At 48.1% G+C, this 12,330-nt stretch overlaps 1 protein-coding gene across 9 annotated transcripts in view; it reads right to left on the bottom strand.

Annotated features, from left to right (window-relative positions):
* Positions 1 to 2,939: 2,939 nt before the first annotated feature.
* Positions 2,940 to 12,330, bottom strand: part of CCDC136 (coiled-coil domain containing 136) — a 32,276-nt gene continuing 22,885 nt past the window's right edge. For 4 of the 9 annotated variants that reach the window (XM_039472743.2, XM_039472747.2, XM_039472745.2 and 1 more), the window contains 4 exons: positions 11,826 to 12,047; positions 10,127 to 10,408; positions 9,124 to 9,444; positions 2,940 to 3,272 (listed from right to left, as the gene is read on the bottom strand). In XM_039472743.2, coding sequence (XP_039328677.1) covers positions 3,162 to 3,272; positions 9,124 to 9,444; positions 10,127 to 10,408; positions 11,826 to 12,047 — 936 coding nt within the window. In that variant the 3' untranslated portion in view covers positions 2,940 to 3,161. Of the gene's footprint in view, positions 3,273 to 7,190; positions 7,298 to 7,351; positions 7,636 to 9,123; positions 9,445 to 10,126; positions 10,409 to 11,825; positions 12,048 to 12,330 lie in introns of those variants that run through there. The other 5 variants (XM_039472744.2, XM_074379095.1, XM_039472746.2 and 2 more) reach the window with 5 other exon arrangements.

Genomic DNA, 12,330 nt, shown 5'->3' on the forward strand with positions numbered 1-12,330 from the left:
AGGTTGCAGTGAGCCGAGATTGCACCACCGTACTCCAGTCTGGCAACAGAGCCAGACCCTGTCTAAATAAATAAATAAATAAAAAGAATGAACAGAGAAGGACATGTCCTAAAGGGACAGGTTTTATATTCTTAGCAAAATGGTTGGAAAAGCAGGCCCACATTCCTGTCACTAGATGGGCTCTAGGTTCAGGCCCCCTACCTGGGGACCACCCTACTAGAACCTGACCTCTGTCCTGGCTTGTAATTCCAGGTTAAATCAGTGATCTTTGGTGTCTTAGTCCATTTGGGCTACATTAACAAAATACTAGAGACCAGGTGGGTTATAAACAACAGGAATTTATTTCCCACAATTCTGGAGGCTGGGAAGCCCAAGATCAAGATGCCTGCAGATTCCATGTCTGGCAAGGGCCTACTTCCTCACAGATGGCCTCGTCTTCCTGTAACCTCACATGGCAGAAGGGGTGAGGGATCTCTCTGAAGTCTTTTTAATAAGGACACTGATCCCACTCCTGAGGGCTCTGCTCTCATTACCTAATCACCTCCCAAAGCCCCCCTTCTAATATCATCACCTGAGGCGTTAGAATTTCAACATATGGATTTTCAGGGTAGGGGATAGACACAAACATGCGGACCATAGCATTTGGCTATAAGTCATCTTCTAGTCCTTTCCACCACCCATGTTCTTCAGTCAACTGGTGGCGGCAGTAATGTGGGTAAATAGCAGTTTCACTACACTCCAAAGCAAGTGGCCAGCTGCACCAGGTCAGTTGTGAAAGAATTTCTTTAGGTTACAAGTGAGAACATACAATCTAATATAATTGACTAGGTAGGTGCTTCTCAAATCTTACTGTGCATATGAATCAACTGGGCATCTCATTAGAAATGCAGATTCTGCCTCAATAGGTCTATGTTGGGGCCTGAGATCTGGCTTTCTAATAAGCTCCCAGGTGATGCCGATGCTGCTGATCCATGGGTCACATGGAGTAGCAAGGAGCTAGACCAGCCCGGGTCAGAACTGTCTTCAAAGAGGAGTCATTTAGAGCAGGGGTCCACAACCCCCAGGCCATGGACGGATACTGCGAGGGATCTAGGTTGCATGCTCCTCATAAGAATCTGGCTAATACCTGATGCTCTGAGGTGGGGCAGTTTCATCCCGAAACTATCCCTATCCACCCTCCATCCGTGGAAAAATGTCTTCCATGTAACTGGTCCCTGGTGCGAAAAAGGTTGGGGACCACTGTCTTAGACAAAGGCAAGAGGCACGTGGCACTGTCCTCAATTTGCCTAGTTGCAGTCACGTTTCTAGGAGGCTAGTCAAAATTTCAGCACTGGCCCCAGGTCTGCGGAAATGGACTCTCAATTCAGCCATGTCACTGCTCTGGGCTGAATACAACGTGAAAAATCTCCTAATTTTAAATGTCTTTGCTACTCCCCCTAGAGTAGAGAAGTCGTTCCTTCTCTAGTAAGAGCTAGAGAAGGAACGACTTCATTTAGCTTGGCAGTGGTACCACGTACGTGCTCTGTACATGTGTTTGGATGTTTAGTGGAATGGAACAAAGTCCTTTCAGGTGAGGGGGAGGAAGAAAGAGGCCAGTAGTCATGGGGGTCATGCTTTCCCACTATGGCTTAAGAATATGCTTGGGGCTGGCTGGTTGTTGTGCCTCACACTTGTAATCCCAGCACTTTGGCAGGCCGGGGCAGGAGGATCGCTTGAGCCCAGGAGTTTGAGACCAGCCTAGATAAAATGGTGAAACCCTGTCTTTACAATAAATACAAAAACTAGCTGGGCACGGTGGTGCATGCCTGTGGTCCCAGCTACTTGGGAGGCTGAGGTGGGAGGTGCTTGAGCTCAGGAGGTGGAGGTTGCCGTGAGCCGAGATGGTGCCACTGCACTCCAGCCTGGGTGACAGAGTGAGATTCTGTCTAAAAAAAAAAAAAAAAAAAAAAAAAAAAAAAAAAAAAAAAAAAAAGAGAGAGAGAGAGAGATAAAGGAAAAAACAAGAAAGAAAGAAAAAAGAATACACAGGGTCTTCTTTCATATGGAAAGATTCATGATGAGAACATCCAATCACAAAGTTTCCACAGGAATGAAGGTAAACAGGGACACACGTTAACTACCCTCATCATTCTACTTGGCCCAGTTAGATCCATCTCAGGCCTCTGTCCTGCTCTGAGCTCCAGGAGGCTGAGCTTGAAAGATTATATTACCTGAGCACCTCTGCTCTTTGTCTTCCCATTGGGTTCAGCAGATGAGAGGTACCTGCAGAAAACGGGCAGGTGGGAAAAGGTAGGGGAACACACAAAAATCCCAGTTAATCATGGCTTTGGCAGGGGCTGCACCCTCTGTGGCTGCCACGCCTGCCTGGGGCCCATTTTTAGAGCTCCAGCTCCTGCTTCCTTCCTGCTTCAGCCTGGGATGCTAACAGCTTTACGCTGTTGCTAGTGCCTGCTACTTCACTACTTTTTGTTGCTTCTCCTAACCCTGCCTTTTGTACATAGTCCCTTCATTAAACTCTCTTCATGTAAAGCTTTGAGTGTGCTACCTGTTTACTGCCAGGACCCTGATGATTAAAGTCATCTCTGAGGGTGAATCCCTTGAGAAGTCACAAAGGCTAAGCCAGGAAGGCACAAGTATGGATCTTCTTAGGGCAGCCTTCTCATGTAGATAGGCGTCGGCACAGAGTCGAAGGGGAGGTCCTCCCCAGCCCCCGTTCATTCTATTTCTCCATGCTCAGGCAAGTACTTCAGGATGGGGGTAAGAAGCATAGACCAACCCTCTGTGAGTCAGCTGACAGCACAAGGGGCTAGCCTCATTTCTGCAGTCATCTGCAAGGTAACAAGCCATATTTAGGAGTCTAATGTGAGGTACTTGGTTAAAAGGGAACAGCTCTGTTCTGGTTGTGTTGTGAGGCATTTAGCAAATAAAAAGCCACAGTCTGTGTAATTCAGTTGATATTTAATTACAAGGAACTCAGGTTCTTATACAAGGCAGGAGATGGGAGTTAGCACTCCCCACAAGACTTTCCAGCCTAGGTGACTGAGGCTGAGGAGATGGGGACACATGGAACATACGGGGAGGGTTCTGGCACAGTGTGTCCTGCCCAAAGCTGAGGGTGGTGGCCACTGGGGATCTGCCCTCGCGCTGGCCAAGGTCTGCCATCACTCCATGAGGCAGAACTCTGACTCCTGCTGTCGCATGTTGGGTAACACATACAGAGCCACAGCTGCAATAGCCAAGAATACCATAGGCTTCCACAACCCAAACATGTTCTGTGGGGACCAAAGAGAAACTGTGAGTGCCCAGCCTCCTGAACCCTGCCCTAAGCCAGAAATCACCTGCTTATGGGTGCCTGAGACACCTCAGGAACTTTGTGGATCAGTCTCTCTTACCTCCTGGGTAACCGGTGGAGATAGGTGCTCTCTCAGTCCTGGCACCACTAGACATGTGGCCCAACACTGTACGTACCACCTTAGGTGGCTGCCTGTATCCAGGCCTCCGTTTCTCCCCATGGGCTGAGAACACTAGCTCCCAGGAGAAGCAGGCCCAGGGGCCAGACTTCCCAGTGGTTGCAATGAGAAAGGACCAGATGCCATGGCAAGACAAAGGAGGGTAAATCTGGGCCTTTGGGAAAAGCAGCAGCACCTCATTAGCTTCACTGTAGTGAACTCAGAGTCAAGAGGATGGGGAAGGGCGGATAAGACAGAGGGAGAAATGAAGAACGCGCGCCACGGAGTGCAGGTCAGTAAGAGGCTCTTAGGCAGACAGACTTTGACGGAGAATGACATTGGTTCAAGGAAATCTAAGGAAACCTGTCACTGGGCCTGGGTCATTAAAATAGTCCCAGTTACCAGATAGGTTGACTGACTTCCTGGTGAATTTGCTAGAGTGTGCTGAGGCTTCCAGACACTGCTGGCCACTAGTGAACCCTGCTGATTCATGGGACAAGTGACACCATCAGAAAATATCCAAAAGGCATTCATTGGGGAATATGAAAATCTTAGAAAAGAAAATACATACTTGGGAAATAGGTTTTATTTTTATAACTGTACTACCTGAAAGGTAGAATTTGGATTGAGTCATAAGCTGTGGCATCAGGTAACAGAAGGATGGTTTTGAGTAAAAATGGACTATAGCCCATTAATGCTAAGAACACATGTGCTCAGATGGTAACTGATCTTAAAATAAGAGGATTTTAAGCCTGCTATAAAGAACAAAGAAAATCTCCTGAGCTTGTAGAAATAGCTACTAAGAACAACAGAAGATATGAAATGGAAAGCCAAACAGTGCTAGAGGTGGATACACAGAGTAACTCATGTAAGAAAACCAAGAGGTCCAGAGGCTGAGGCAGAGGATCGCTTGAGACCAGGAGTTCAAAGTTACAGTGAGCCATGTTCACGGCACTGCATTCCAGCCTGGGTGACAGAGCGAGACCCTGTCTCTAAAACCAAAAACAAAAACTAAGAAGGGAGCTAGCTAGGAAAAAATATTTACAAGCTCAGATGTTTCTCTCCTAATGTGCATTGCTAAGAATGTTAGTCTGTTCTGAAAGGAGTGGGGAGCTGAAATCCTTCAATGTGAAGGGTGCACTTCACACTGGGCAGAGGCAAGCTTCTACACGGGATGGGGAAAGGGCTGGTGTGGGTGTCCCAAAGGGGTAAGTTGTGTCAAACTTTCCTTTTAAACTAGTTGACCGAAGTAACAAATCCCTAGAATCATGTTTTTGGACGTGAGTTGTCTGATAGGATTTTCTGTGTTATCTTTGCAGATAATACGCAGAAATAAGGGTAGCACGACAGCACAGGTTGTGGTATGACAGGTAAGTGACCAATGAGCTGAATAAAAGAACCCTGAGAGACAACACTCCAGAGGCTCTGTCCTCACTTGCTACTAGATGAAGACAGGGAAGGCGGGCTTGCCACCCCTGTAGATGACGTGAAGGTGGCAGAGACAATGAGTATTTTAAAACCACAGGGTCAAGATTAAAAACACACACACAAAACCTCATAAGGTAAGAACAATAAACTATAATGGTGAAGAATAGAAAATTCTGCCTTTGAAGCCTCAAAATCAAATGCAGGTACAGAATGGGGAGAGGATGCTCAGCATACACCATCTGCAGAGGGGCTTGTAAATAACACATGAAATAAGTTAATAATATATTAGTTACCCAAAGAGTTAAGGTGACCTGACGTTGCCTAAACAGAAGAATGGTGTCTTCCTACTTGGGACCAAGGAAGGGAAACTGCTCAAATCAAGGAGAGACGATAAGGGGAAGCAAGACTGGAGTCTTATCTGTGGCTAATATTGAGTCCTTATAATCTGATTTGCAGCTTCCTTGCTGTTTTACTTAACCTCTCTATGCATTAGTTTAATCATTATAAAAGAATAATAGGAATAGCTTCTTCACAGGGTAGTTGCAAGGATCAAATCAGTTAATATATGTAAAGTTATTAGAACAGTACCTGACACATAAAATGCATTTTGTAAGTGTGTGCTCTTTTAATTATTGATGTGGTATTTTATAATTTATAGAATACTTTCCTCTACTTTAACTCGTCTGGTCCTGACAAAAACCTATGAGGCAGGCAGAGGTTTGATCATCCTTTGCTTACATTTGAAGAAACTAGAGTTCAGAGAGTACATTTTACTCTCTGGGACAATGCCTGTCAGTAGGTACAGACTGGACCAAGTTCTTCCGACCACCTGGCAGCCACGTTTGCTACCACACTGTGCTCCCTCAGGTCTTGGCTGCACAGATGCATGTCGAGGCCCCTGGAGCTCTGGGGATAACAGGCCCCACCGGGAGAACCCTTCACCCGCAGTTCTTCCTCTCCCTCTGGTTGGGCTGGGCTTAGTCTGCCATGGTGGAAGGCTGTGGCTGAATGCTTTGGGTCTCGCCTGTAGGGCCTTAAGACTTCTGGGAGTGCACAGGGAAGGAATAGTCATAGAGAGGGACCCCGTCACTAAAGCAGTTCTGGCCCAGGGAGTAAAGGGAATACCTAAAGTCAAGAAGAAAGGCGGAGGCTTGAAGATGAGTAACAGAAAATCTGGGGAGGGAGCAGGAGGAAGCACAGAAAAAGAAATGGGAGAGAAGTGCTACCAACAAATGCTCCAGCTGCCACCCTGCCCGTCAAGCCTGCTACACTCCATTCACAGGAATGTGAGAAGAGAGGGGAGTGGAGGGGATGGCAGGGAGGGCATGAGGGAGGAGCCAACGCAGGACTACAAAGAACACCTTATGGGTTCCAGAAGGCAAGTGGAACCCCAGTTCTACCTTAGGCCATAGGAGCACGTTCTGCCTCCTGAAGTTGGTATCCTGTTGACAGTCTACATGTGTGAGGGCCAACTGGAAAGTGGCTAGAATATATCAGTCTTGATTTCCTCAGAACACACATCTTTGGCTAGCAGAAACTTTTCACTAATACCACGTTCTCTCCAGACCTAGCTTGGGAAGCCAATTACCATGGAATCTGGCCCACAAAAGAAATAAACAGAGAACTAATAAAATATTTCCCGGCATTCTGTTCTGACTTTTCTGGAGACTGGAAGTCCAGAAGCAGAAAACCATTCAGTAGAAGGTGCAGAGTAACACAGTAGGGGTTCAGTTCCATTTCACCAAGGTTGAAGGACCAACTTAGGTTGCCCTCCTACCAATGCCCCTGGGAGGATCATGAGGATCATAGCTCTTCGGACCTCTTCTCTTCCCAACAGAAGAGGGATTCCTTATTTTGCCATCCTGGGTAGCAACAGTAGTGAGAACTTGGCTCTGGGGTTAAACAAAGACAAAGAGAGCCCAGGCCAGCCTGGCAGACAAATACCAGCTCATCAGAAGTGGTCAGGCTTGCCATCACACAGAGGATGAGGGGGAAAAAGAAGTAGTGAGGCAGCTTTGACAGTGGCAACCATGCTGGGCTTATCCAAGTTTTTCCCAGCCAACGACTGAAACTCAAACCATGTCTCTGGCAAACATTCCAACCTCCTATGCATTATGAAGACATGCTCCAAGATGTCACAGGCTTTGCAGTAGCCCAAGGAAAAGTCAGAACTAAAACTCAGACTTGAGCATCACCTATTGTAAAATGGCACAAGCAAGAAGCGAGCAGCTGGGAGAAAAGGGAAAGAGGAGAGGCCAGGGCAACCTGCACCCTCCCTCTATCCCTCAGAAGGACAGGAAGCAATACCAGTACCTGCATTAGGACGACGTCTCAGCCCACCAGCACCAGAGCAAAGCCGAGATGACCACCAGGCCTACAAGAGGCAAGGAGAAGATGGGGGGATCGGGGGTAGGGGATGACTGCAACACACCGAAATGAGAAAGAAGCACGAGGAGAGACCAGGAGATGTGAGACATAAACGCATGGATCCAACAGATAATGAAGATGAGAAAACAAAGGGAAAAGAGAAAGGAATCAAGAGGTTAAAAAACAGGTAAGCTAGAGCAGTTGCATGTCTTTTCTGCTGCCTGGGCCTTGGTTCTTTCCACCAGCAGTCTGCAGGAATTGCAAAATTGAATGGGTTAAGCAGCAGCTAGGTCCAAGTCAGGTGGCGAGTCCAGTTTTCTTTCTGTCTTGTCATAGACCTCTCATATCTTGTCAGGCACGCGGTATCTGCACCTAGACCCTTCTTGTGACGCTGCAGAGAGTAAACAGCTTCCTTAGAGGGGTAGGGCAGATGCTTTTCCTAGGTCACCCTAGGAAGAGCCAGTCTTCTACCAGGCCACCTGTCCCTTTGTTGTAGCCTGCTTTCCATCAAGTTTCTTAGTATTTTGGGCTCTGGTCCCTTGGATCCCCTAGGAATCTAATGATAATCACTGTAAGACAAAATGCACTGAAACAAACTGACAAGGGGGAAGGGCTAGTTCTTTCACTGCAACAGTCTTCTAGACAGAAACTGGATTTGCAAGGTGGTAACACACATGCCCTACAGCTGCCTGCAAAAGATGCAGGACCAGGGGGCAAAGGGATCTCTCCATATGTAGAAACATAGAATGTATTTGAAGTAGAAAAATCAGGTCTAGCTTCAGAAATGTGGCACCCGAGGTAAAGACATCTGTGAGGCCTGAACCAGCGCTGGTAGAATATGATGAGTTGAAGGAAACATGATAATGGGAGGGGCTGCAGTGCCTCTGACTTTTCACACCTGAGGTAACGGTCCCTAGCACAAGGTAAACAGAGCACTACACACTGGATCCTTAGCGAGTGCTGAAGACCGAATTGCTGGAAATTCCAGATATCCTTAGAGCTGACTGGATAATCCTACCTCAAGAGGCTTTTTTCTTTACCTCTGTTTGGGACAGAAAGAACCTATAATGTAAGCTGAGGACCTACACAGGAAATACTTAAAGGTTCTGAGCCCCCAGTTAAGCCCAGGGCAAGAATTCAGTTGCTACATACCTGCAGAAACGTACCAGTTACCAAAATATGGAAGTACTTCTATGCTACTGGTAAGTTACCCATAGCATCCTGGCATATATATCCCCGGATACCTCCACCCCAGCCTCTCAACGATCCAGCAACTGAAGGGATGGTCTCCTTGGACTAGTCTATGCCCCTACTGTACAGATGTGAAATATTTTCACTATCACTCCCAGGCCCCCCTTTCATATCCTGTGATATATAGAATCCAGGGGGTGACATGAACAAAGAGGAGATTATCCCCTGACACACCCCTAACAGCAACAACAAAGGTTAAAGCTAACAGGGCACCATAGAAAAACTGAGTGATGTGCCCAGGCCAACAGAAATGGCCTGAAGTAGACTTCACACTGTCAACGTCCTTCCTGCAGTGCCGAAGAGAGGGATGAGAGCACAGTCTTGACATGAGGAAAGCAACAAAGGCTACTATGTAAATGAAAGGACTCCAGAGACCCCACGTTGGTTCCCAGAAAAGGCAGTCACTGTAAGCTGGGTCCACAGCAAATGGGGCTGACCCCGTGACTTCCTGCAGACAGACTGCTCTCGCCTCCCCCTTCTGCATCTCCACCTCCCCGAGGGGCTATGCCTTAGAGCGCAAGGCCCCCACTCCTGGAGTGATCCATCCTTGGCAGGGCCACCATGAACTCTGAGGCACCAGAGTCTAAGTGCCCACTTCCCACTTGATCTAGCCCTTGGCTCTGGTTACCTTTTTGCTCTCAGAAAGTCTGAGGGGGTTGTTTTCTTCGGGACTTTCAAGGGAAGGGTCGATGTCATCTTCCTCGTCTTCGTTGTCTTCTTCCTTCTCCTCTTGCTCTCTGTCCTCTTCATTTTCCTCCTGATCTTCTGTGGATTTAGCTTTCCCAGGATCTGCTGGCTCAGCTGCTAGTTCATCCCCACATGGCTCCTTTGTTTCCTCTTTCACTTCCTTCTCTTTTTCCTCCTCCATCTCCTCTCTCTTTTCCTCCTCTTTTGCTAGTCCATCTAATTTCCCCTGGCTGGCCTTGTAGTACAGCACCACCTCCAGACTCTGTGGGGTGGGGGGTAGGGCAGGATGGGGGCTGCATTACCGGTGAAGCTCCTAATCTCATGACAAAGCTGTACTAGCTCAAGGAAACATGACTTCCAGCATGTCACAGTGCAAGGGTGCAGCCCGATGGTCTGGGACTGTGAGCCAATCCTCCTGAGCATAATCATACCTCACCTCTCAGGACACTATGTCTGGCCATGAAGCCATGTCAGACAGCTGCCAGAACTAATGAGTCTTGGGCTCTGCACCTACACTGTCGTTTCCTACCTCTATGGGGACTCTTCTTTTACCCAATCCTCTTTCACTTATTAGTACACAACTATCTTTAACAAATTCTTCCCTCTTCATCCGTTTGGTACTTCTCTTGGGCATGCAACCCAGGAAGAACATAGGCCCCAGCAAATGGGGCTGGGTGAAATGAAATAGTTGTCCAGCCTAGGGGCTGTGGTCCTTTGGGGCCGCACCTCCCGATGTGAGTTGTCTGTGTTCCACCCGCCCACTTGCTTCACAGGAAAATGGAGCACCCACTTTCCATTAAGACGGGAACCACTGTAGACACTTCAGAGATCCCAGAAGCTTCTCTACAAATCCCTTGCCTCGTTGAAAGGGCAGTGGAGATGATGCTTCTTCCCAGGATCTCCTCCTCCTTTCTGCTTATCTGGTCACTAAGGTTACTACTCACCTTTCTGGTCTCAAAGTCGCTCTCAGAAGTATCCGAGCACGGCTTGGTCACCTTTTTAGCTTTAACCCCATTGGCATTCTTGTTCATGTTCTTATTAGCATTCTTCCCCCGGGCTTCTTTGAAAGTGGAGGGCCTCTTCTCCCTGAGCTGGCGGAGCTCCTCCTGGCAGCACTGCAGCTGCCCCTCCAGCTGCTCCTGCACTGCCAGAAGCCGCCCCTGCTCATCCATGCTAGCCTGGTATTGCAGCTGCAGCTCCCGCAGCTTGGTCTGCAGGTCTTTGATCTGTTGGTAGCAGAGGGCCAGTTATCCAGAGTTGGTGGGTTATGCAACCAGTTGGTTGCCCACGCAACCAACCTCGGTCCTGCTTAGGGGGTCACTGCCTCAGAAATCTCCCTGCTAAAGGTCATAGGAAGTAGACAATAAAGAAAATATTCAACTGTGGAAAATAAGCCTCTCAAATAGTTTTACAAATAGCTTCTCTCTAACTTGAGGCACCTGACGATTTATATCTAATAAGATTAAAAAAACAGCTGGGCACAGTGGCTCACTTGCCACCCAGTGTAATCCCAGCACTTTTGGAGGCTGAGGTGGTCAGATCACTTGTGGTCAGGAATTCGAGACAGCCTGGCCAACATAGTGAAACACCGTTTCTACTAAAAATACAAAAAAAAATAGCTGGTTGTGGTGGCACGCGCCTATAATCCCAGCTACTCTGGAGGCTGAGACAGGAGAATTGCTTGAGTCTGGGAGGCGGAGGTTGCAGCGAGCTGAGATCGTGCCATTGCACTCCAGCCTGGGCCACAAGAGTGAAACTCCATCTCAAAGAAAAAAAAAAGGTCAAAAAACCAATTTAAATTGTGTTTTTTTTTTTTTTTACTGTGACTGTCTGGGGAATAATGATAGGGCTGCTATCAATTCTGAACCTCAGGGATTTCTTATATAATTCTTTTTACAGGAACTCCTACTTCATCCAACCCATCTAACAGGAACAACGATGTGAAGAACTGTGTTGTATACTCCTGAAGTGTGTACTGGGCTCCTGCACCTCACCCTGGAAACAGGCAAGCCACACCCTGCTCCCTCATCTCAGGTTTTGTCTTCCCTGGCTGATGGCAACACGTCACCATTCCCTCCATAGGTACCAATACTAGCCAGTCTGGACCCATGTGTTTGCTGCTCTCTGAATCTCTCCCATGTGTATACAAAGAGACGCCCACTGGACTGTGAGCCCCTGGCCAGAGACAAGGCTTCTGTCCCATTTCTAGGAATGGGACATCTTGGCACTGTGAGAGATCCAAAAGGAGACATGTCCCTGTCCTTGAGCTGCTTACAGTCTAGCTGGTGCTCCTAGTTGGTACACCGGGAGACACGGCAAATGCACACACAATGATGAAAGATTGGCAAGTGCAAAAATACACTTCTACAGAAGTGGTCTAGAACACAGAGCAAAAGAGAGAGCAGGAGTGGCAAAGGGAGAAAGAGAGAAATCATTGATGAGAGGAGTCCTGATGATTAAACTAGTAAACCCCAGCTCCATGAGCACTTGGGAAATGTCATCAGGGATGCAGCAGACTGCCCAGCCTCAGAGCCGCATGCTCTCCCTGCTTTGTCCCTCTCTCTTTAGCCTCTTTGAAGTGGCCATGACTCCTCTGACTCCAGGGGCTCCGAGAGGGAACCCTGCCTCCCTGTCAGCAGTTACCTCATTCTTGTCGTTCTGGGGGGCCACGGGCTTTTCAAGGCATTCCATGCACTCCTTAAACTCCTTTTCACAGGCATCCATCTCTTCCTTCAGGTCTTTCTGCTTGGCCAGTAACTTTTCCAGCTGCTCTTGCAGCTGGCTGTGCTCCTCCTGGCTTATCTGGTACATGGCCTGCACTGCCTGCAGCTTGATCAGCACCTTAGCAACCATTTCCTCAAAGTGCTGTGGGGGAGGGGGAGTGAGCAACAATAGCACCCCAGGAGCACCTAAGCTCCACCCAACTCTGCTGGGCCCCTCTCTGGATAACAAACAATGGCCATCAGGATCCGGAGCTGCCCGGGAGGAATACTGTATTTATCCCCATAAAGAGCACCATGGCTGTGGTGAGGAAATGGACTATGGGCCTCTGTTCAGATGGGGGCATCTCTCTATGAGGGCTGAGGGGGAGGCCAGGCTGCCATGGGTAGAGGGCTTCGCTTACTTCCAGTAGTTCCCCACGTCAGCT

This window comes from Saimiri boliviensis, chromosome 10 (assembly GCF_048565385.1).
Source record: "Saimiri boliviensis isolate mSaiBol1 chromosome 10, mSaiBol1.pri, whole genome shotgun sequence".
Classification (NCBI taxonomy): domain Eukaryota; kingdom Metazoa; phylum Chordata; class Mammalia; order Primates; family Cebidae; genus Saimiri; species Saimiri boliviensis.